The following is a 20845-nucleotide window of genomic DNA, read 5'->3' as shown; positions in this document are numbered from 1 at the left end:
TGTTCAAAATTTAGTACTCTGAAAACTATACAGCTACAAGCTCACTTTGCTTCAACAAGTGATTAATATGAAACAGAAAGGCAGAAATGCAGACAGGCAACACCTCCATTACAAGTGGGAAGAGGTGGCTGAGAACGTCATTTCAAGGAGCTTAGTTCATGCACTTAGAGGCTCTGTTGGGAGAGGGGTATTCACATAATAAATCACCAGGCATTAATGTGTAAGCGCTACGGGCAGGGGCTAGGGTGAGATCCTACATTAGGCATGCTGCAGAGAGTGCAGATGCTGACTTCCAGGGCCAGGGCTACCAAAGAAGACTGATAGGTTTACACTGGGAAATGCTAGGTGCACTGGGTAAATTGTGAGTGAGCTTGCATATAATGGCTAAGAGCATGGAAAAATCCACCTCCAACTTGAGTTGAGCCTTCATTCAGAGCATGGAGACCATTCAGTTGAACGCGGAGTGAATGGTCAGTTCCATAAGCATGAGCGTGGAGCCCAACAGGATGAAGCCTCTGACAACAGCACTGGCAGCTTCCATGGCTGCTCATTCTGCTGCCATGGAGACCCAGGCAGTTGTCATCTTGACTTTGGGGGTCACCATTGACAGGGCTTCCAGAGCATCACGTCACTCCAGCACTCTGTTATCAAGCAAGGCTGTAGGAATGCTGAAGTGAAGACGACACAGAACAGTGGCCTTTGTGCCATGGTGTGGCACAACTTGTCCTTTCACAATAGATAGGATTATCAAGGGGGTCAAAGGTTATCAGGAGTAGGTGGGAATGTGGAGTTGGGGCCAGGATCAGATCAGCCATGATCTTATTGAATGGTGGAGCAGGCTTGAGGGACTGAATGGCCTACTCCTGCTTCTAATTCATATACTTGTATGTTCATATGACAGCATACGTACTCCTCAGCACCCACTCTGCTTGTGCTCCTGTCAGTGTCAAGCAGCCAGCTGGGCTAGACTGTAACATGTCAAGATGCTGCAGTCTATAGCTGAGCCCTCAAGGCCCAGAGCTGTTGAAGGTCTCCTGCCATGGTCATCTGAAGTATCCTTTTTGAAAGCTCAGCAGCTTTCCACCACCCAGGTGCAGCCACTGGGGATAAATCTTGAAGGAGCAGACAAGACAGATACTTGGGACATGAGAGAGTCTTAATTACATCAAATAGCTGTTATTCAGATCTGAAGTGAGTCTTTGAGGTAAGATTTGTTTTCTGGATTTGGCGGAGTCATTCATATATGTAGCCTGTTGAGGCCCAAACCCATGATGTTGAACTGAAGGAAAATGGTGAGGATGATGGCGATAAGGACTGAGGACTGTTATCATATTGTGGTTGGGAGCTATGGTTCAGCTGAAGCTCTTGAATGAGTTGCTCCCTTGAGAGCTCTGACAACTAGGGGAAGTGGGGCTTGTTGCTGCTCTTGCTCTTTTCCTCTTTGTGCTGCCTTTCCTCCTTCTCTTCCACTTCTTGCTGCCCTGGTGGTAGGGGCCAGTCCCTCAGTATAGTAAAGCTCTGCAGCCTACAGCACATGGCCACAAATCTGGAAGCACAGCCACAGACAACACATCAATATTCTGCTCAATTGTATTTCTGGTGGTGGAATGGCTCTCATTGCTTGTTATGCTCTGGGCTCATACCCAGGTCCTTTACAGGAGTCACGAGCCTTATCCAAAGGGGTTATCCCTTGTCACCAAGTATCCAGCCTGTGACCACACCATCTAGTTGGTATAAAGGCAACACAGAGGACTGGTACGGGATAAATGAATCATGACTAATGTCAGGAAAGCGGTTACAGGTTTACATGATACACCACTGCTTGTGGTTGCAACCAAGCTCAGTATAGAGGAAGTGATATCCATTGATATTGAGAAAGGTTCCTGGCTGGTGACAGGAAGCTTTTAAGCAATACCAGTCTCTGGCACGGGAAGTCTACAATCTAGTCAAAGTTTAGTGCCCTCTCCTCCTGCTTTCTTCTAGCAGTCTATGGGAAAGTGATGTATGTGTTTCTCCTGGCATAGAAAGCCTCAGTCACCTTGCTGCTACAGTATTGTACAACAAGGGGTGAATTGTCACTGATGTCACCTGCTGCAGCCTGCAATGATCTCATAAAACTTAAGGAACATGGTGACCTTGGTAGCCAGAGGCTGTGCTGTCAATTAAATCATTGTCCATTGATTATTGATAGACGACTTGATTATCTACCATCAGCAAAAGGTTGCTTTAAGGGCCACTTTAGAGTCTATGCCAACAGTAACTCACGGCAGAGCTTGTCAAACTTCTCTGGAGTAAGGTTGTTCAAAATGTTCAGAAGTGGGAGGAGACAGAGATTCTTATCAGGACTGTTCTTGGCTTGGATAAAACAACAAAAGGGGCTCTGAAATCTGGAACTCTTTCCCCCAAAGGCTATGATGCTGGGTCAATTGAAATTTTTCCCAGCTGAGGTTTTGATTAAGTAAGGGATATGAGTCAAAGGAAGGCAAATGAAGTTTAAGTAGAGAACAGCCAGAATCTAATTGAATGGCAGAACAGGCTCAAGGAGCTGTATGGTTTACTGATGGTTTACAATGTTTAATTTTGTGCTGTTGTGGTTTGAAGGTCTTCAGGAGGGAAAGGGGAATCATTAAGTCTGTAGATGGAAAATGAAGTCGGTGTATAAAAATGCTCTGTCATAAAAGCCTGATGATGTACCACACTAGTGTACCAAAATATTCCAGGGCACACGAAGGAAGTTTAAAAACTAAGGTTAGAAATATTTCAGTCATGTCACCTTCTGCATGGAGAGGAAAACACAGGGTTGTATTTGAACCTTCTGATCCATTTGCAGCAGGAAGGCTGGCAGTGTGTCCAGAATCTAGAAGTTTGAGCTGCATATTTGTCAGTGGCTTTTTAACTAAGCATTTAGCATTGGCATCTGATTTCCAGGATTCTCAATCAATTACAGTAGGCAGGCATGATGATGAACCAAAAATAACTGTCGAAGCTGCACCATTTAAGGAAGCCTGTAAGGGTCAGAATAGAGGCATTCTACAAACATCTCGAGCCAGCCACTCGACAAGTGGGAGAAGAAATTGGTTTGCTAGCACTGCTTAGCACTCAGACAGACTTACATTGATTCCCTAGAGCAGGCAGCAATGTGCGTCACCACCTGAGTGGCCCAGGTGGGGATATTACTAAAGCACACTGTGTGGACTGTGCAGTTAACAGCTTTTTACCCCCAGGTATTCAACATAGTGCACGTAGGGTAGCTAAAAGCAGTATAGCACAAATTAATTTTTCTCCCAGACTCTCAACAAGGGAAGGCTGCAGCAAGGTTCTCAGATGCATCCCTGGACATCACGCTTCAGGCTGTAAGGGCCCACAGGGAAATTCTGTTCCCAGTGAATAAGCAGACGTGGCTGGAAGTGGCCGAGGTAAGCCACAGGAGTATGGTGCCTTGCTCCTGGAGACAGTGCTGAAAGAAGTTCAGTGATCTGATCAGGACAGGAAAGGTGTTCTCCTGCACAGCACTCCTCAAGCCAATGCAATTTGAAAGTGCATCCATCCATCTCTTTTAACCTACCACACACAGAGACCCACCCTGGCAGGTTAAAATTCCCCCACAGTGACTAACATAATTGCCATCCACCTATATGAAGGAGGTGTAGTTTGCGTATACCAGTACCTTGACTTTTTATGATGGTACACACAGTTACTCCTGTTATTCCATGTGCTTTGAGCAGCTTGTTTATCTCTAACACCTGTGCATTGTAGGGCGTCAAAACCGCAATCTCCTCTGGTTTGATTTTGACAAAGGTTAGCTGCTTAACAATATTCACCTATACATCAGGTAGAAAAACAGAGACAGTGAACACATGAATATGTAACTTTCAAATCATAGATTTACTTAACACAAGTCATATGCTCTTTACCAGATCCAGCCCTATTATTAAGTATGTGCCTTTAATCATGGCAAGTATTGCTCATGGTAACTGAAGGAGCAAACATCACCCTCAATATAAGGACCAATTCTTTGTAGGACTATTAGGTGATGGTAATATCCACATTTCTCCATATTTGTTCATAAATAAAGCTCGTAGCTAATTTTCACAGGGTTGTTCCCAAAAACCCTGATATTATGAGTGTGAATTGTATTTTCATCAACAGGCAATGTTTATTTCAGTTCTCAATGAGACCATCCTAGCAAGTGGTTAGGATTTGCAATCCTGCATTCATCTGGTGACTGTTTGGATTCAATGTTGGACATTGGATAGGAATTAGGAATGCTAGCCATTATCAGAGGATTCAACCAGAAATGTACCCAGGGCAGGAAAAAAAAATCTGTGATGGTTTTTTACGATGTTAGAAATGCTGTTGCTGGTGCAGGTACCCTGCAATATGCATACAACCCTGGAACAACAATTATGTTTTTACTTTTAGGGTCCAGCTGCTACAATTAACAGGTGCTGATGTTAGCAGAGTTGATGAAAATTACAACAAAGGAATAGAAGGCTGCATCCTGGGAAGTGCTAGATGATAAAACTTTATAACATGTCTGAGCAAAGCAGTGTCCTCACAGACACTAGAACCATTGAACAGCAAAGAGAAAACTGAAAAAGGAACAGAAAGGCTTGCGTTTACATAGTGCTTTTCACAACTACTGGGTGTCTCAATGTATTTTACAGAAAATGAAGTACTTTTTGAAGCATAGTCACTGCTGTAATGCACAAAACACAGCAACTAATTTGTGCTCCACAAACAGCAATGCGATAATGACCAGATAATCTGTCTTTTGTAATGTTGATCAAGGATAAATATTGGTCAGGACACCTCCCTTGCTCTTCTTTGAAATCATACCATGAGATGGAATCTTTAACAACACCTGGGCAGGCAGATGGGACTTTGGTTTAACATCTCATCTGAAAGACAGCACCTCACTCCCTCAATACTGCACTGGAGCATCAGCCTTAGCTTTTGTACCCAAGTCCTAGAACAGGACTTGAACCCAGAACCTTATGATTTAAGAGGTCAGTGTGCTACCAACTGAGCCATAGCTAACACACAGAGACTGAAATGGAATTCAGCCAACATGACAGTACACAAATGTCTTATACTTTTTTGAATAAAGTATACAATTCTACCAATAAAACATCTGCTGCCTTTGTAAAAGCAATCACTTCCAAAGTCCCAAAATCCTGGAGTTATTCAGCTGCATTTTTTCAAGAACAGTAAATTGCCCAGGAACTGATAATCCTCAAAGCAAAGGCTACAATACCCCTAAATGACAAGATATGCATTTTCTGTTGACTAATTTTCTTGTTTCTCTAATTAGGTCACTGGATAATGTAAAATCAATGCCAGAAACAATTATTCCACTGCTGTCTTGGCCCAGCTCTCAAAATTTGGTCTTCCATAATCTTCAGTTCATCCAAACTTCTGCAGCACCTTTCCTATTCCTCATAAAATTTCATGTCTGTACTTGCCCAATACCTCAAATTTAATATCCTCACCCTTGTGTTAAAATATCTTTGTGCCTTCACATCTCCTATCTTGTTTTTAATGACTTTTCCAGTCCAACATCCAGCACCAAAGTCTCTGGACTGGATTTTCGCTGAGTATCCGAAATAGTGGATGGACTCAGATCTGCAAGTTCTGCTCCCTTACCTGATAGCTACCATTTTGGCTGGGGGGGAGGGGGTGAGGGGGTGAGAAGGCAGGGGGTTGGGGGGGGTGGGGGGGTGGTGCGCACGGTGGGGGTGGATGGAAATTGTGGCAGGGTGTGACTCCCATACATGGGAAACCAGAACTTAGCAAGGTCATTTGAACTCAGCACTGAGTTCAAACAGATACCTCTTTCAACGGAACAAGGGCCTTATCCACAGTGTGGGTATTACAAGTCTTTACAGAAGTTGTAAATGCTCATGGCGGATGGATAAGGTTTGTAGAACTGTCAAGTTGTCAAATTATTTAAATGGCCAGTCCTTTAAAAAATGAAAAAGACTGCCTGCCTGTGTCCGTGAAGGTAGAAAAAAATCTGTTCTAGCAGTTTCAATGCTGTTTGTTGACATCGCCCTAAGTACTATCATTATAACATTATTAATGCTTGATTGCTTTCCACAACTATCATAATCACAGAAGGGGCTGTAAATTCAGTTTGATTGGCAGCTCCAAATGGTTATTGAAGGATTAGCTGTCTTTGATTTGGGGTTAGGAATACAAATGTGGATTAAGTACTTGAAGGTATCAAAATGTATTGAATGGGCTTTCGTGAATGAGAGTTTTTTCATATAGTGAAGTCTTCATTTTATTTCATCTCAGCATGATTCCTGAGGTCTGCTCATGGTAGAAACAGGGTCCACTAGCATGGAGGGTGTAAGAGTAAATAATGGTTGGTGGGGCATATGAGTCGGCACTAAGTTTGCATAGGGGCTAAAAGGGGCCATGGGGATGGGTGGAAGGTCATGAGTTGGTACTATTTTGGCATGGGGGCTATAAGGGGCAATGGGGGTGGGTGGAGGCATGGGTTCGCATTAATTGACATGGGACATGATTGGGGGAGTGAAGGGATGTAGGGAATGAGGTTTAGATGGCCTAATGTTTAAGAAAACAAGTGGGACAATGTCCCAAGATCTGGGAATTTGTTGATAAATTGTGAAACTAGATGTTTGTTCAGAACAGTAGTTTGGTTCTGAACCAAAAGTCGTTTTGCAAAAAAAAAAGCCACTTACACCGTCGAACCATAAAGGGATTACAAAGCGTTTAAGACCACTTTAACTATAGGTTAAGAATTTGTGAAACAAAGTTATCCTTAGTAAAAAGCAGATTACCTATCTTAAAGAAGGATGTTAAACAGTCATTTTATGCTTATATTAATATTTTATTATAAATAAAAAATGTATTTATAGCTGTAGTACAAACAAATTTCAAATGGAAAACAGAAATATGAATAATATTTAACCAATGGACAAGCCTAAATAAAATTTCTTGTGGGTTTTCAGGCTAAGCCTCTTAACTCCCCGCAGGCAGAATCTCACACCTTGTGGGCAAGCACGTGCCTGATCTGAACGGACGTGAAATAGCACAAATCTTCAGGTCGGCGGGTGCGCACGGCAGCCAGAAGCGCGCCCTCCAACAATGAAACAGGAAATTAAGCCCATTGAGGAGGCAATTGAAAGCGATTTTTCATGTCCCTTCCACTTTATGGTTGGCAGACGGGCCAATCGGCCAAGCAGTCTTTACATTTTTGCTCAGACCTCGATCTAGGGCAGGATTAAATCTCCGTGAGGAAGTAAAATAAAAAGAGATATCTGGGGACTGTTTTTTTATGAGGTCTGCTTTCAGATGCTTGATTGTGCTGCATGGACATATTTTGCAGCATTTTTGTTATTTCATTGATTCTGTGGAGGTCTACAGCTCCTTGAGACAGCTCTCTGCCTTCAGGGAGCTCAATGGAAGTGCTCAGCAGCATCCGCGGTGACGTTGGCATCTGCCCTCTTCCCACCCCCACCGGAGGTGCTGAGCCTTTCTCAGCACGCGTTTCACGCTGACTGGCCGTTAATTGGCCAGCCAGCGTGAAATCGCGGTTGGGGGCCAATCGAGGTCAAGGGCCTGTTTCCCATCCGCTTCCGGGCCCGTTAATTGCGCACACCCGACGAGCAAAGAATTCAGATCCATGTTTTCTATTGGATTCTCTTTACAATATAATTATGATTTACAACTCACAGTTCTTTCAGCCTCCATCTTGTTTGCTCTGGAATTCTCATTTCCCTCCTCAGTCGAAACCATCAGACTAATTTCATTTCCCAGCACGTGTCCAAAGATTATTGGGCAATTCTTCTTTCCACGGTGACAGAAGACACTTTTAGGACGTCGTGCAATCGTAGGATCAGTTTTCAGTTTCCCTTCATAAAACCTTTCAGAGGGAAACTCGCAAATTTCTTGATGCTAAAAATTAAATAATAAATTTCAATTTTGGTATTTTTACAAGTAATGAAAAACTGCGCATATGTATACAGAAGTTCACACCCAAAAAATACAGAATCAAAAGGGCAATTCAACCTAGTTCTTCAGACACACAATATAAACACTACCCTTCACAAAATTCCTCTCACTAGCAATTACCTGTTTTGTACGCACCCCACACCTTTCATTATAATTCTTAGTTGAAGAAAATTTACCTGAGGCAAATAGCCATGGGCAAATTTTCCAAGCACAGAATTTGCAGTATTAAATTATTCAGAATTTGAGTATTAAATGAGTAGCGTGGTATATGAATTTCAGTGCCAGTGTGATGCCAGGTACATAGGCCGTACATCCCAACGACTGGCGAATCATATCAAACAGCACAGCCCTTCAGCTGTTTGCAGCAGGCAAAGTACTAACTGCACACAACCAGCCTGTGCTTGCAAAACTCAAAACATTATGTCCAATATTAGATGTGATTCCGTGATTGGACAACACTTGCTAATCAATCCTGATTGTGCTAAGAATTACACTGACAATCAATTTAAGATTATTAGTTGGGTTTGCATTGTGCCTCACTTATGCATGCTAGGAACTACATATATTCACATACAGGGTCCTGTTCTTCGCAGACTAAAGGAGCATGCCCATGCATTGCACCTTTTTCAACTAAACAAAAGCTTGGGTGACAGCCATTCCCTGAGTCATTCCCCAGGGCAATGCATTGACCAATCAGAGTCCACTTGTCAATCAATCAGTACTCTCTGCTCATGCAGTATAAATTGTTGTTTCCTTTACAGTTGGTATTCTTGTGAATCTGTCCTGATGAGTGCAAGTTGAAAATTTTCAACAGCAAGTCTCTTTTTTCAGCAATACTGTATTTACTCTTGACCCCCAATGTGGGATGCTACAGGAGATCAATTAATAATTGAGAAAAGTCCCCAGGATCTATTAATCCAATATTTTAACATGCATTGGAGATGCAGAAAGGAATTTACTCTATCTGGCAGTGCTATTGTGGACATAGGGTTCTATTCCTCAGTACTATCATTCTACCAGATTTCATAAGTCAAATTTTAACTCGCTCAAAACCCATTCACTTGCACAAAGTCAAAATCAGGCCCACTGTTACCATCCAGGACAAAGTAGCCAACTAGAATGGCATCACATCCAATAGCCTAAACATCCGCTCATCAGTACTCATGCACCATGTCTGCAGTGAGAACCTTCAACAGGATGCACTGAAGCAAACTGCCAAGACTGCTTCGGCAGCACCTCCCAAAGCTCCACCATCCAGAAGGACAAGTGCAGCAAGTAATTGAGAACACCATCACTCCACGTCACATGCCATTTGATTTGGACATAGATCATCATTCCTTTTTTCATTGCTGGGGCAAATTCTGGAATTTCCTGCCTTACAACATTGCAGAAGCGCTTCACCACATGTACTGCAGCGATTCAAGAAGATCCACTACAATCTCCTCAGGACAATGGGGTGTGGTGATGGTGGGGGCGTGGGGTTGGGGGGGTGGGGGTGGTGGTATGGATGCTGTGGTGGACATAGTTAATTCTAGCCCTTCACAACCAATGGCCACACCTTGAAAAGCACCCCACATGTTTCAGGTATGTCCCCTTGCTGCCTGCTCAGATGAATAGGGTAAAATTGAAAACTGCAGAAATTGAGAAATTAAGTCTCCCAGGCAACTTCTCCATTCTGGAAGAGAAATCAAGCAAGATGCAAAATGAGTTGCCAGTTTGCTATCATCTGGTTTAAGATAAATGTTAAAATTGCCCCACAATATTTCAATGCTTTTTTTTCATCATTGCTCAATTTTTCAGTTAAAGATTAATTTGTGATGAAATCTATAGCTTGCAAGCTGTTGTCTGCACTGATCATGGTTTCAAAGCCTGCGTCTTTTTGAGACAGTTCCTAACTGAAAGAGAAACCAAGTTCCAAGTTTTTGGGAGGGGTTTGTAAATTGAAATCCCTGGTTGTGATGTCAGACTCCTTGGAAAGGGGAAAAAACAAACACCAGGCTGAGAGGTCAAATTTCAGCCTGTGGTTAGTTTTCCAGCAGGCAGAGAACAGTACAGTGGCTATGAAAGTGTGAGTTTGAGACAACTAAGGTAGAAAGTCATGGCACAGCTGTAGAAGGAGACCAAAAATGCTGATTCCAGAAGCAACGCTGTGAAGGATTCAGAAAGATGTGCCCTTTGACATTGTACCCATGGACCCCTGGGGTGGTAAGGCTGCTTAGGACTTCAGGTCTAATTCCTGCATGAATAAAATACCTGAAACTCTACCTGGGAAGAACAGGGTTTTGTGCAACTCTGAGGCTAAGATTGATGTCATACATGCTGAAGGGACCAACAGAGAAAACTGTGAGATCCTTCGTTGTTATATGGCCTACTTAAAATGTAATTTATAGTTTCAATAGAATATAATTTCCCTGTTAATTCATGTTTAATTTATGTTGATTTTGGTTTGATTGTTGCAAGAAAATATTTTAAAAGTGAAATCATGTCCATTGGTTTCTTCCATTGTGGTCGTTTGTGAAGTTTGGTTCTTTTATGTTATTGGTCTCCTTGGAGATCGTAACAGATTATATTCAATGCTAAGTGATTCTCATCTCCAACACCACCAGCATCTAGGCAACTCATACTTACCATCCGATACTGCACATCAAGCATCAATGCTCGTTGAACATAGCGCTCAAATAGTGATTTCTCCATGCCAAGACGCCTGCAGAACTCATTGCTTATGATGGGACGGAGTTGCATATGGTCTCCCAGAAGAACAATCTGAAGGAAAAAGCATTGTTTTATACGCAAATAGTGTCAAATTAAAGAAATCAAACTCAAGCAGACTTTGATTTCTTCCATAGTCAAAGTAGCTTATTGCACAGGCATTACAGTTGTGAAATACTTCCTGTCTGATTTTCTTTTATGCACTGCAACACAGTGATCCAATACACGTAAGGCACATGGGCCGGAAAATCTATTCCACGTGTTCAGTTACCAGAAAGGTCTAGACTTTGTACCACCAACTCTCCTGATCATTCAATTAATTGCAAAGCAGAACTTCTGCCCGTAATAAAGATTTTAATTATTTCCTCTCCTTCACCTGTGATTTACATAGAATTACAACCATCCAAATTTGAATGTGTTTTCTGAATAAACAAAAGTAAATTGTATACCATGTTAGCATAAAATATTACTAATTTGTAGAAACTTAATCTGACCTAGTCCAGAACCTATACAGTAGACTGCAAACCAAATCACTTCACTGGGCCCCTTCAATAAACTTGTGAGGGATATCAAGGTTAATACAATTTTTTTTAACAGTTGACTACCTTTTTTCTTCTAATCTTTAGAAGGAAAAGGGTAATCAAGGGTAATGCCATATGATTTGTTTAAAAACAGACAGGGGTAATATTGCACAAGAAAGTAAGGACATGACAGGCTTTCAAAATTATTTTGTACCAATCTTCACAGTAGAAGAAGTGGATAATACATAGGAATAGGAACATCGGTACAAGGGTACATGAGCCTGTCTGCCACTCAATGAGATGATGGCTGATCTGAGGCCTAACTCCATATACCTTTGCCTCATTTCCTTTCATACCTTTGCTTAACAGAAACTATTAATCTCAGATTTAAAATTAACAGTTGAAGCCACATCAATTGCCATTTGCTGAAGAAAGTTCTAAACTTTTGTCACCTTTTGTGTGTAAAAGTATTTTCTAACTTCACTCCTGAAAACAAGGCTCTCACTTCAGGCGATGTCACCTTATAGATTCTCCATCAGTGAACTTAACCCCTGGTAAATTAACATTGTGTTCCTTCCAAGTATTCCTTCCAAAGTGTTGCAGCATCTACCAGGAGAGCCAAAACAGCAGGTACAGAGGGAAAAACTCAAAAAGGTAATATCAATCAACAGAGAGGGGGAGGTGGGAAGAGGGGGATTGTGAGGGGGGGGGAGGGGGGAGGGGAGGGGGGAGAAGGGAGGGAGGGGGAGGGGGGGGGAGGGGGAGAGGGGGAGGGGGGAGGGAGGGGAGGGGGAGGGGGAGCGTGAGTGGGTGCGGGGGGGCGTGTGAGTGGGTGCGGGGGGACATGAGTGGGTGCGGGGGAGGCGTGAGTGGGTGCGGGTGGGGCGTGAGTGGGTGCGGGTGGGGCGTGAGTGGGTGCGGGTGGGGCGTGAGTGGGTGTGGGTGAGGCATGAGTGGATGCGGGTGGGGCGTGAGTGGGTCCGGGTGGGGCGTGAGTTGGTGGGGGGGAGTTGGTGGGGGGGCATGTGGGGGGGAGTTTGGGGGGTGGAGAGGGGGAGTTGGGGGGTGTGGGGGGGAGTTGGTGGGGGGGGGAGTTGGTGGGGGGGCGTGTGGGGGGGAGTTGGGGGGTGGGGGGGGGAGTTGGGGGGTGGGGGGGTGGAGTTGGTGGGTGGGGGGGAGTGGGGGGGTGGGTTGGTGGGGGTGGGGTGGGGGTGGGCGGGGGGTCAGTGGGTGGGATTCAAATATCCTAATAGGAACTGAGGGAAAAAGAGTAAAAGGCAGGCGGATGAAGAAATGTAAGCCGATTGGTGAGAGCCAATATGGATTTGTAAAAGGTAGGTCATGTCTAATTAACCTATTTGCATTCTTTGAGGAAGGAACGGAAATTTTTGTCAGTTTCCTTTCTACCACTTTAGCTACTTCGTCAAAAGTATTCCCCTCAGGAAGAGAAATCTGGAAAGATCAGTCCTGGCTCTCAGAAACATTACTGACATGAATCGGCACACTATTTCATTCTCCTAGTTAAAAAAAAAAATCAAGTGAGAGAAATTAAAATTGATGGTTCGAAGTCTATTTCTAAAGATATTTTAGAGCAAAATAATCCACTTACCTGAGCTGCATGTTTATGTGCAACAATAGGGATTAACAATTCTGGTTCAGTACACATGGCACTCTCATCCACCAATACTTGCTGCACATTCAATTTTTTTAGTAAAGGGCCGGAAGAAGTGGCACATGTGCAAAGGATGATATCATGGCATTTAAGTTCATGGCCTCGTGCTTTGGTGAGCAATTTCTTGTATCTAGGAAATTATGGCAACAGTTAGACCAACATACAAACTTTACAGCTTAGTATTATGGGGCTCTCCTGATCATCTGCCATAACTTCAGCAGTAGACACATGGAAATTCTAGAAAAACAGAAGAGTGGGAGAATCTTCTGGAAATTCACTCCTAAGTGTTGTTTTTAATATTTTAGGTAGCAGCAACTTTTATAGCCAAAGAAAATACTTCTGCCATCAGATCCAAATAACAAACATCACTGCCCACAGTTGAGAAACTCACTAAAAAAGTGACCAGGATTTTACGGCCCCTCCCGCCTGGTCCCACCAAATCGAATGGAGATTTACATGGCTCGCCGAATCTGCCGGGGGGAGGCATGCTGCGGCAGGGCTGTAAAATCCTGGCCAGTGCGTACCAATTGACTTAAGTCCTAAACTAAAGAGATAAAGCACCAACCAAAAAGTCTCAATCTCTTTTGTAATAATCTGAAACTTTTGATTGTACTTGTACCATCTTTAAGGCACCACAATCCAAATTTCTGTTGTCAGAATGGTGCCTGCACCTTACAGTTTACAAAATGGCGTTTCAATGCCACTGGGAAATCTCTCCTTGCTGGTAATTAATAATGAAGAAATCACATTGTGGTGGGTAGAAAATCACATCAGCAGTCAGGCACATGCTTTGTAAGATGCTCAGTGCAAACACAGACTGAGCTGCACATTCTTGGTGCACAATGTGGATGGAGATAGGGCCTTAGGTTAGGACAATGCTAAGCTCTATCACACATTACGTCAACTCTCGTTGCATGCTTGTTTAGCCAAAAACGAGAAAAATGACATGCACTTTTTAAAGCATATATTAATGATTGTTTTAGTAGTCTAATGATGCAACAGGCTTCAGCAAACAGGAAAGATAAATTAAACCTGCGCTTTACTGAAGAGATAAAGAAGAAACAGCATCATCCAACTCAGAACCCACATGTCACCCTGGGTTTCGAACTTTCCAAATCTTATCCTATTGACTGAAGCAGGACAAGTGACTTGCAGCTCCCTAGGTCAAAAGTAATTAAATTACAACTTTTAACCATCTTTTAATAGCAGTAGTTTATTGTAAATTAATTTGAAACTTAGTTTAAAATTTTCTGTTTATTTTAAACTACTTTAGATCTGAAAGACTGCCAGATCCACAAGCTGCTATAAAGTGAACAAGTGTTGGTGGACCATCACTTGGTTGACATTCCTGGCACACATCATGAACATATAAACAGGGAAACACTAATGGAAAGTATTGCAGCAAAACAATTCATAAAGCAGAATTAAATGCAATATGTTTCACCATTCTTTATTTAAAATTAGCCTAGGTTCCAGGCCTGTCTTGCCAATTTTCTAGTGGATCTGGGCAGATAGGCCAGCAATATTCTCAGGAAATTCATCTACACTGTGCACCCCTCCATTTGCCCTGATTAAATGTTGGAGGCAGAGATTTCCTGTTACGTTCTGGCATCCATCATCTGGCAGATGGTAGAGAGGGCCCTGAGAATGTAATTATCATGCAGCCTATTCAATTGCTGTCAAAGCACAGTTACACAGGGACCTCAGCAACAGGCATGCCTGAGTCCGATATGACTGCCAGTCTGGTGTGTCTGCCCAGCCCATGTCCAGGATCCCATCTCCAGCATGCAATCAGTGAAATGAAGGGGGAATCTCTGTTACAAGCAGAAGAGCTGCACTGGCAAAAATGCCAGGAGTAGGTCCACTCAGCGCTAGAGCCTGCTCTGCTATTTGGTTAGATTATGATTGACCTGTACCTCAAATCTATGTACCCCCACCCCCACACTCCTTGATACCTTCAGCCAACAAAAATTTGTTAATCTCAGACTTGAAAATTTGAATTGACTCATCATCCACATCTTTTGAGGGAGGGAGTTCCAGATGTCCACAATCCTAATGTGGGAAAAAGTACTTGCTGATTTTGGTCCTGAGGATTTTGGTTCTAATTTTAAGATTGTGCCCACTTGTTCTGGATTTTTCCACCAGAGGAAGTGACTTACTTGTATCTACCCAACCAAATTATTTACTGTTTTGAATAACTTTATCAAATCATCCATCACTCATCTCAGCCCAAAGGTAAACAGATCAAGTATTTGCAACCTGTCCTTTAATCCCTGGTATCATTCTGGCAAATCTGCACTGTACTCCACTCCATGGCCAATATATCTCTTCTGATGGGCAGTACTCGACACTTAACGCAGTGCTCCAGACAAGGTCTGACCAGGGCTCTTTACAACTGAAACATCACCTCCTGAATTTCAAGTTCCTTGAGATAAAGACCAACATGACTTTTTGATTACTTTTTGTACTTGCGCACTATCTTCTTGTGATTTTTGTACTCATGTCCCTTCGTTCCTCCACCACTTCTAATTTCTCCTCATTAACAAAATATTCCAATTTGTTATTCTCATTCTTCGCCTCATTGAATTGCACCTGCCACAACTTTGTCCAGCTACCTAATATGCCCGTTCCCTCACTGTCAGATTTCTAGCTAATTCTGATATGTCTCTCATCATTAAATCTAATATGTCATGCTCCCTTATTCAGTATAAAACAAACTTCTAGAACTGTCCTAAATATATTCATAAACTAAACAAAACAGTTCAGCTTCTCCCAATCAATGCGACAAATAAAATCCCATATCTAACCATCTGTTTTTGTGCCACATGCTTCTCTCTGTGTTTATATACATCCTTCCTCCCCAACCCCCAGCCGCCACTTCATCATTCTTACCAGGAGGTCTGAAGAGAATATGTCCAAAAGCCTTACATCCTTGTTGCTCCTTCTTTCTACCCATCCTATTTCCAATGCCTGATCACCATTACTGAAAGTCTTTTGACTTTGTAAATGCATTTTTTTTTCATAGATATTGTCCTTCTCCATTCAAAATTTTCCTGTTTTTTTCTAAGGAATTTATTGTCTGGAATATTTAGCTGCCGATCGTGTCCAGCTTGTAGCCAGGCATATGGGAATGGTTACTAATCTTCAGGATGAATTATCCTTCATGCTCACTTGTTTTATTTCTCATGCTACATACATTTGTGTGTGGAACTCTTATTTGGGTAACTGTCCTCACCCTGCCGACATGCCATGTTGTTTTCTTTTTTCTCACACGTGTTAACACCTTGAACAGTTACAGTGCATCTTCCCCTCCAACTCCTCAAACTAGTTTAAGGACAGAATCTTCTGGACTTAGTCCATTGGAACAGTGGGATCATTTTCAGGTCAGGAATCCAAATGATAATGTGCGGGGCTTAGCCATGGCTCTTTAACTCAGCCATGACATTGGAATCCTGCCTCCAGGTTACCCCGACCAGTTAGAGAGGGCGGGCAGGATGGCACATCCATTCTGTCAAAAGAATGATTTCTAATTAAAGGGACACATGGATTTTTTGAGGTGGAGCAACCATAGGAATGGGCAGGAGACCTGGGAAAGCTGCTCGCTGGATCTCTCACTCATACCTGACAGTTCTGCTTTTGGGTCTGAGGGGCTGCAGTAAGGTGAGCTTTCCCAAGGACAGGAGGAAAGGGCAACTTCTCCAACCAAATAGGTGTGGATAGAAGTGGCAAGGAAGTCAGCAGCAGCAATATGCTCCCTCCAACCTGGAGACAGAGCAGCGAGGATCATGGACCTTAGAAGGCATGGCAGGTGAGTGGAGTAAGACTTTAAGGTGCCAAACCCACCCTCGGACTTTCCCAACATTCTCCTGCACAGCACTCCTCACAACAACATACTTTGCAGCTCTACCCATTATTCTTTCTCCAGGCACCTCATACCCTCACCTGAACAGTCAACACCCACACTCACTGTCATCCTATTGTCCTCTTGCAGCCATGTCTCAGTCACCCTCCACAAATATTATCCTTCCCTTCCTCCACACACGCCATTCTGAACACTCACACCTCTTTGCTTTCTCTCCTTGCAAGAGAAGAGAGAATACAACTCGGCAGGAGGCAGAGACCCAGGGGCCGTTTGTCCTCCAGTGACAGGCACCTTGTCAGCCACTGGCAATGTGTGCCCTCCTGCTTCACTGGGAAACAGGTCTTGTTAACAGAGGTTGCAAATGTCAGCAGTAACCTGCTGAGAGCCTGAGGCACTGATACTCAGAGATGTCACGAGAACTGATCCTCTGCCTATAGCGTGTGTTGGGAGTCTCACCTGCTTCCAGCTGGATCTCAGGGTCCAACCCCTCTGCCCTCCGGGAGAGCAGGAGGCTGAGGGGATGGCAGCTGCTGCTGCTCCTGGCATTGATATGGCTTTTGCTCTTCTCCTTTGCAGAGGCAGAAGATGGCTGTCCTCTTGCCATGGTGAAGAAGGGCAGCTGGGCAGTGCAGCTGAGGGTGAGTGAAGTGCAAGACAGGTAAAGTGACTTCCAAGAAGTTGCCAATAATCTGTCAAGCAATGAAAGTACTCTGAGTGAAGGAGTTCTTCGAACAACAGTCTCTCAATGGCCATAGCTGGAGCTCTTCAGTGTAATTGATCAAACCCTTTACAGCCTGTCAATTTCACTGAAGAAGCTGTGGGTTCACCTCAATGACCCTGGGGGATTACTGACAAGTCAGGAAACAGGGCAACTGGTTGGGAAATTCAGAAACAAAGATTAAAACAGGCCTTAATTGGCTTTTTTTAATTACTCTATTAGCTTAGCTGATGGATTCAAGATGGTTCCCTGCTTACCTTCAAGTCTACCCCACAGAAACCCAGAAGGGAGCAGGATTCCAACCTGACATCAATTTCAGGGGATTTAATTCCCTGCACCCATGCAAATCCACTTCCCCTTGCCTGGGAAAATTCCCTCTTAAATCCTTCCCCACTACCTTAATTACCCTTTCTTCAAGGACGTAGATACCTCATCAGTTTATATAAAGTCCATTCTATCTGTACAGCCTTCTCTGGCCCCAAAAGTGACCCCAGGGATATAAAGTCCTGCCTTCTGCACCATTCTTTCATTCTGACATTGAGAATGCTAATCTTTCTCATCCAGCATGTGGCACCAAGAGGCACCCAAAGATTACTTTCTTGGAGATTCCACTCTTCAATCTAGAAAGTTGAAATCCTACATCATAGGGTTTACAGAATGTTACTTTAAAGCAAGCAGGAGATACCTGTAGAAGTTATTCAGTAAATTTAAAAAATATACATAGATAATATATAATTTTTTCTGACTTACTTCTCTATTTCAGTTTCTGCCATTATTGTCCCACTTTGAATGCGTGCATCATATGTTGTTATTTGATTGGCAAAGGGATTCGATGGTTCTCGGATTTTGTAATGTAGCGTTATTGACCTGCAACAAAAAATACACTACAGTCAATTAACACTTTTAACTTCAACCGAAGATTATTCCTTGCCATGAAATGTACTTGATTCATAATGCTTTCTCCTGTTTTGTACCTACACGAGAGCTTAAGTCAACAAAATAATCCTTTAATAGAAAAGCCTAGATTGCAAGAATTAGTTCAGAAAATCACAAAGCTTAAAAAGACAGGTCTGAGGATGCCATAAATCATGAAGGAGCCATTTGTTAATACTAGAGTTAACTTTAAAGGCTATTTTCAAGTCCTGGATTAATTTGAGCTGCTTGAGTTGGTTTGTTCCAATATTTGGAAGTAGCCTAAAAGGCACCGCACAGTCCTTGTTCTGCGATCAATAACACGGTGTGTAAGAAAATTTTAAAGAACAGTGCACTGGAAAAATTAAGCCAGATAGAACAGCTACATGGTAAAGGGATAATTAAAGGGGTCACATTGGTTAGGTCTTTCAAAGATCCAGTACAAACATGATGGGCTGAATGACCTCCTCCTTTGTTGTGTCATTCTATGATTCTATGATCCTGGCAGAGAGGTTGCAATTTGGAGTGGAAAGTAAATGGATCAGGGCTCCAACCTAATATAAGAACCGCCACAAATTACAATTCAAGAAAAGTGGTGAACTGCTACTTTGACATGGTATTTCATTGATTGGGGTACCTCTGTTGCACCGCTATGTATGGACAACTCAATCAGACTTTGTAATTGGCCTGCCCCAGTGATTTGGGACAGGGTCAATAGCTGGTCAATGTGCTACCTCGATAATTTAAAGATGTCCATGAAAATTTGGATTATAATGTATAAGTCACATCTCTATATATAATTTCACATTCTGTAACTGTGCAAAAGACCACCAAGCAATGAAAGCAACTTCTAATTAAGTGCTACCATACTTGCAAGAGAAATATCTACCTAAGGTTAGGTTTCGGTTTTCCTTCCCTGACAGACCTCTTAGAGGTCACCAGGTTGCTCCCAGGATACGGAAAATCTATCATCTCCATCTGCTCACTGTAAACACGGAGTGGTTTCAAATACGATCGCAGCTTCAGCAGGTACTCTACAAAGAACAAATATAAGTATTTACCATGTCCATCTCACTGAAAAATAGATCTTTATAAGCACATTCAAGACACTGCTCATCTTGACTCATCATGATACAACCAAATGAATATTCTATGTGAGCCCATTGTGAAACGAGTTTGCCCAATCTCAGCCCTGTTCCTATTGGGCAATATTTATACCACCAAATTGCTCGCAATTTACCGTAAATTAGTATAAACTGTCAGCTTGCCACAGTTAGTAGCACTTTTAACTTTGAGTCGGGTGGCTGTGTGTTTGACAGTAATGAGCCAGAGCTTCCGAGCAGTGCCAAACCCTGTCGGATTGCCACTCCGCTCCTTTTCACTTACCTAGGTCGGGGGCTGCGCATTTCTCACCTGGACTTCTGCCTGGTGAGAAATGTGCAGCGTTACCTGCTTCCCAAGTCCTTTCTGTCAATAGGTTTAAAGGTCCCTGTGTTTAAGTGCGACTTTGAGAAGCCAGTGAGAAATGTATCAGCTAACTGAGTAGGATGGGGGGGTGTGGTACGCGTAGGATGGGTCGGGGGGTTCGGGTAGGCAGTTAGTGAGTGGGGGTAGTCAGGGTTTAGGGGGGGGCGCGGGTAGTCAGGGTGGGGGCACTATTCAGAGTTGGGAGGTATTTGGGGTTTGGTTGGGGACTCGAGAGGCTAGTTGGGAGGGTGCGGGGTTGGCCGGGCGTTGGGGGTGGGGTGGGGGTGGTTGGGGGGGGGTGGTTGGGGGTTGGGGTTAGTTGGGGGGTGGGCAGGGGAGGTCAGGAAGGTGGTCATGGGGGTGGGGGCTTAGTTGGAGAGTGGTTGGGGTTGGGGGGCTAGTAGGGTGTTGGGGGTAGTCTGGGCATTGTCGTGGAGGTAGCTAGGTGGTGGAGGATTCTTGGGTGGTCAGGAGGGTAGTTGGAGGGTGGTCAGGTGGCTGAGATGGTAGTCGGGGGATGGGGGTGTAGTTGGGGGGTAGTCGGGAGGGGTGGGGGGATGGTTGGGAAGGTCGTCGGGGGGTCGGGAGGGTAGTGGGGAGTAGTTGGGTGGTTGGGGGAGTGTAGCCAGGGGTTCAGTGGGGGGGTTGACGGTAGTCAGTATCATAGTTACCCAGGGGTTAGAAGTTGTTTTAATCCTTCTAACTTCTCCTAGACAACTATTCTGCTAAGATTTAAACCAAGAGTATCAGATGGTTCCCAGTGCAGAGTAATTGCTTATCAGGAGTTTAAACTTCCCGGGCAATTCCCATGCAGTCCTTGCATGGATACTTCTGGTGGGGGGTTCTGCAGCGAATCTTCTGGGGTAACTCCAGGATACAACCCCCGGAGATCAGAAGTTCTGGGCCAATGTATTACTACTTTTCATATCATTTTGGTAGTTTCTGACATAGATCTCATAAAATACTAAGGTAGTCTGGTCGTTCCTGTGTGTATGCACTCA

General features: G+C 43.5%; 1 protein-coding gene across 3 annotated transcripts in view; it reads right to left on the bottom strand.

Moving 5' to 3' along the window:
* helz2a (helicase with zinc finger 2a) overlaps positions 1-20845 on the bottom strand; it is a 122644-nt gene that overhangs the window by 11355 nt on the left and 90444 nt on the right. For 2 of the 3 annotated variants that reach the window (XM_078555298.1, XM_078555299.1), the window contains 6 exons: positions 19267-19411; positions 18216-18332; positions 12823-13015; positions 10612-10746; positions 7705-7926; positions 3668-3821 (listed from right to left, as the gene is read on the bottom strand). In XM_078555298.1, coding sequence (XP_078411424.1) covers positions 3668-3821; positions 7705-7926; positions 10612-10746; positions 12823-13015; positions 18216-18332; positions 19267-19411 — 966 coding nt within the window. Of the gene's footprint in view, positions 1-3667; positions 3822-4715; positions 4853-7704; positions 7927-10611; positions 10747-12822; positions 13016-18215; positions 18333-19266; positions 19412-20845 lie in introns of those variants that run through there. The other variant, XM_078555301.1, reaches the window with a different exon arrangement.

Source organism: Cetorhinus maximus, chromosome 13, assembly GCF_964194155.1.
Source record: "Cetorhinus maximus chromosome 13, sCetMax3.hap1.1, whole genome shotgun sequence".
Taxonomy (NCBI): Eukaryota; Metazoa; Chordata; class Chondrichthyes; order Lamniformes; family Cetorhinidae; genus Cetorhinus; species Cetorhinus maximus.
This window is presented reverse-complemented; position numbering and strand designations above follow the sequence as displayed.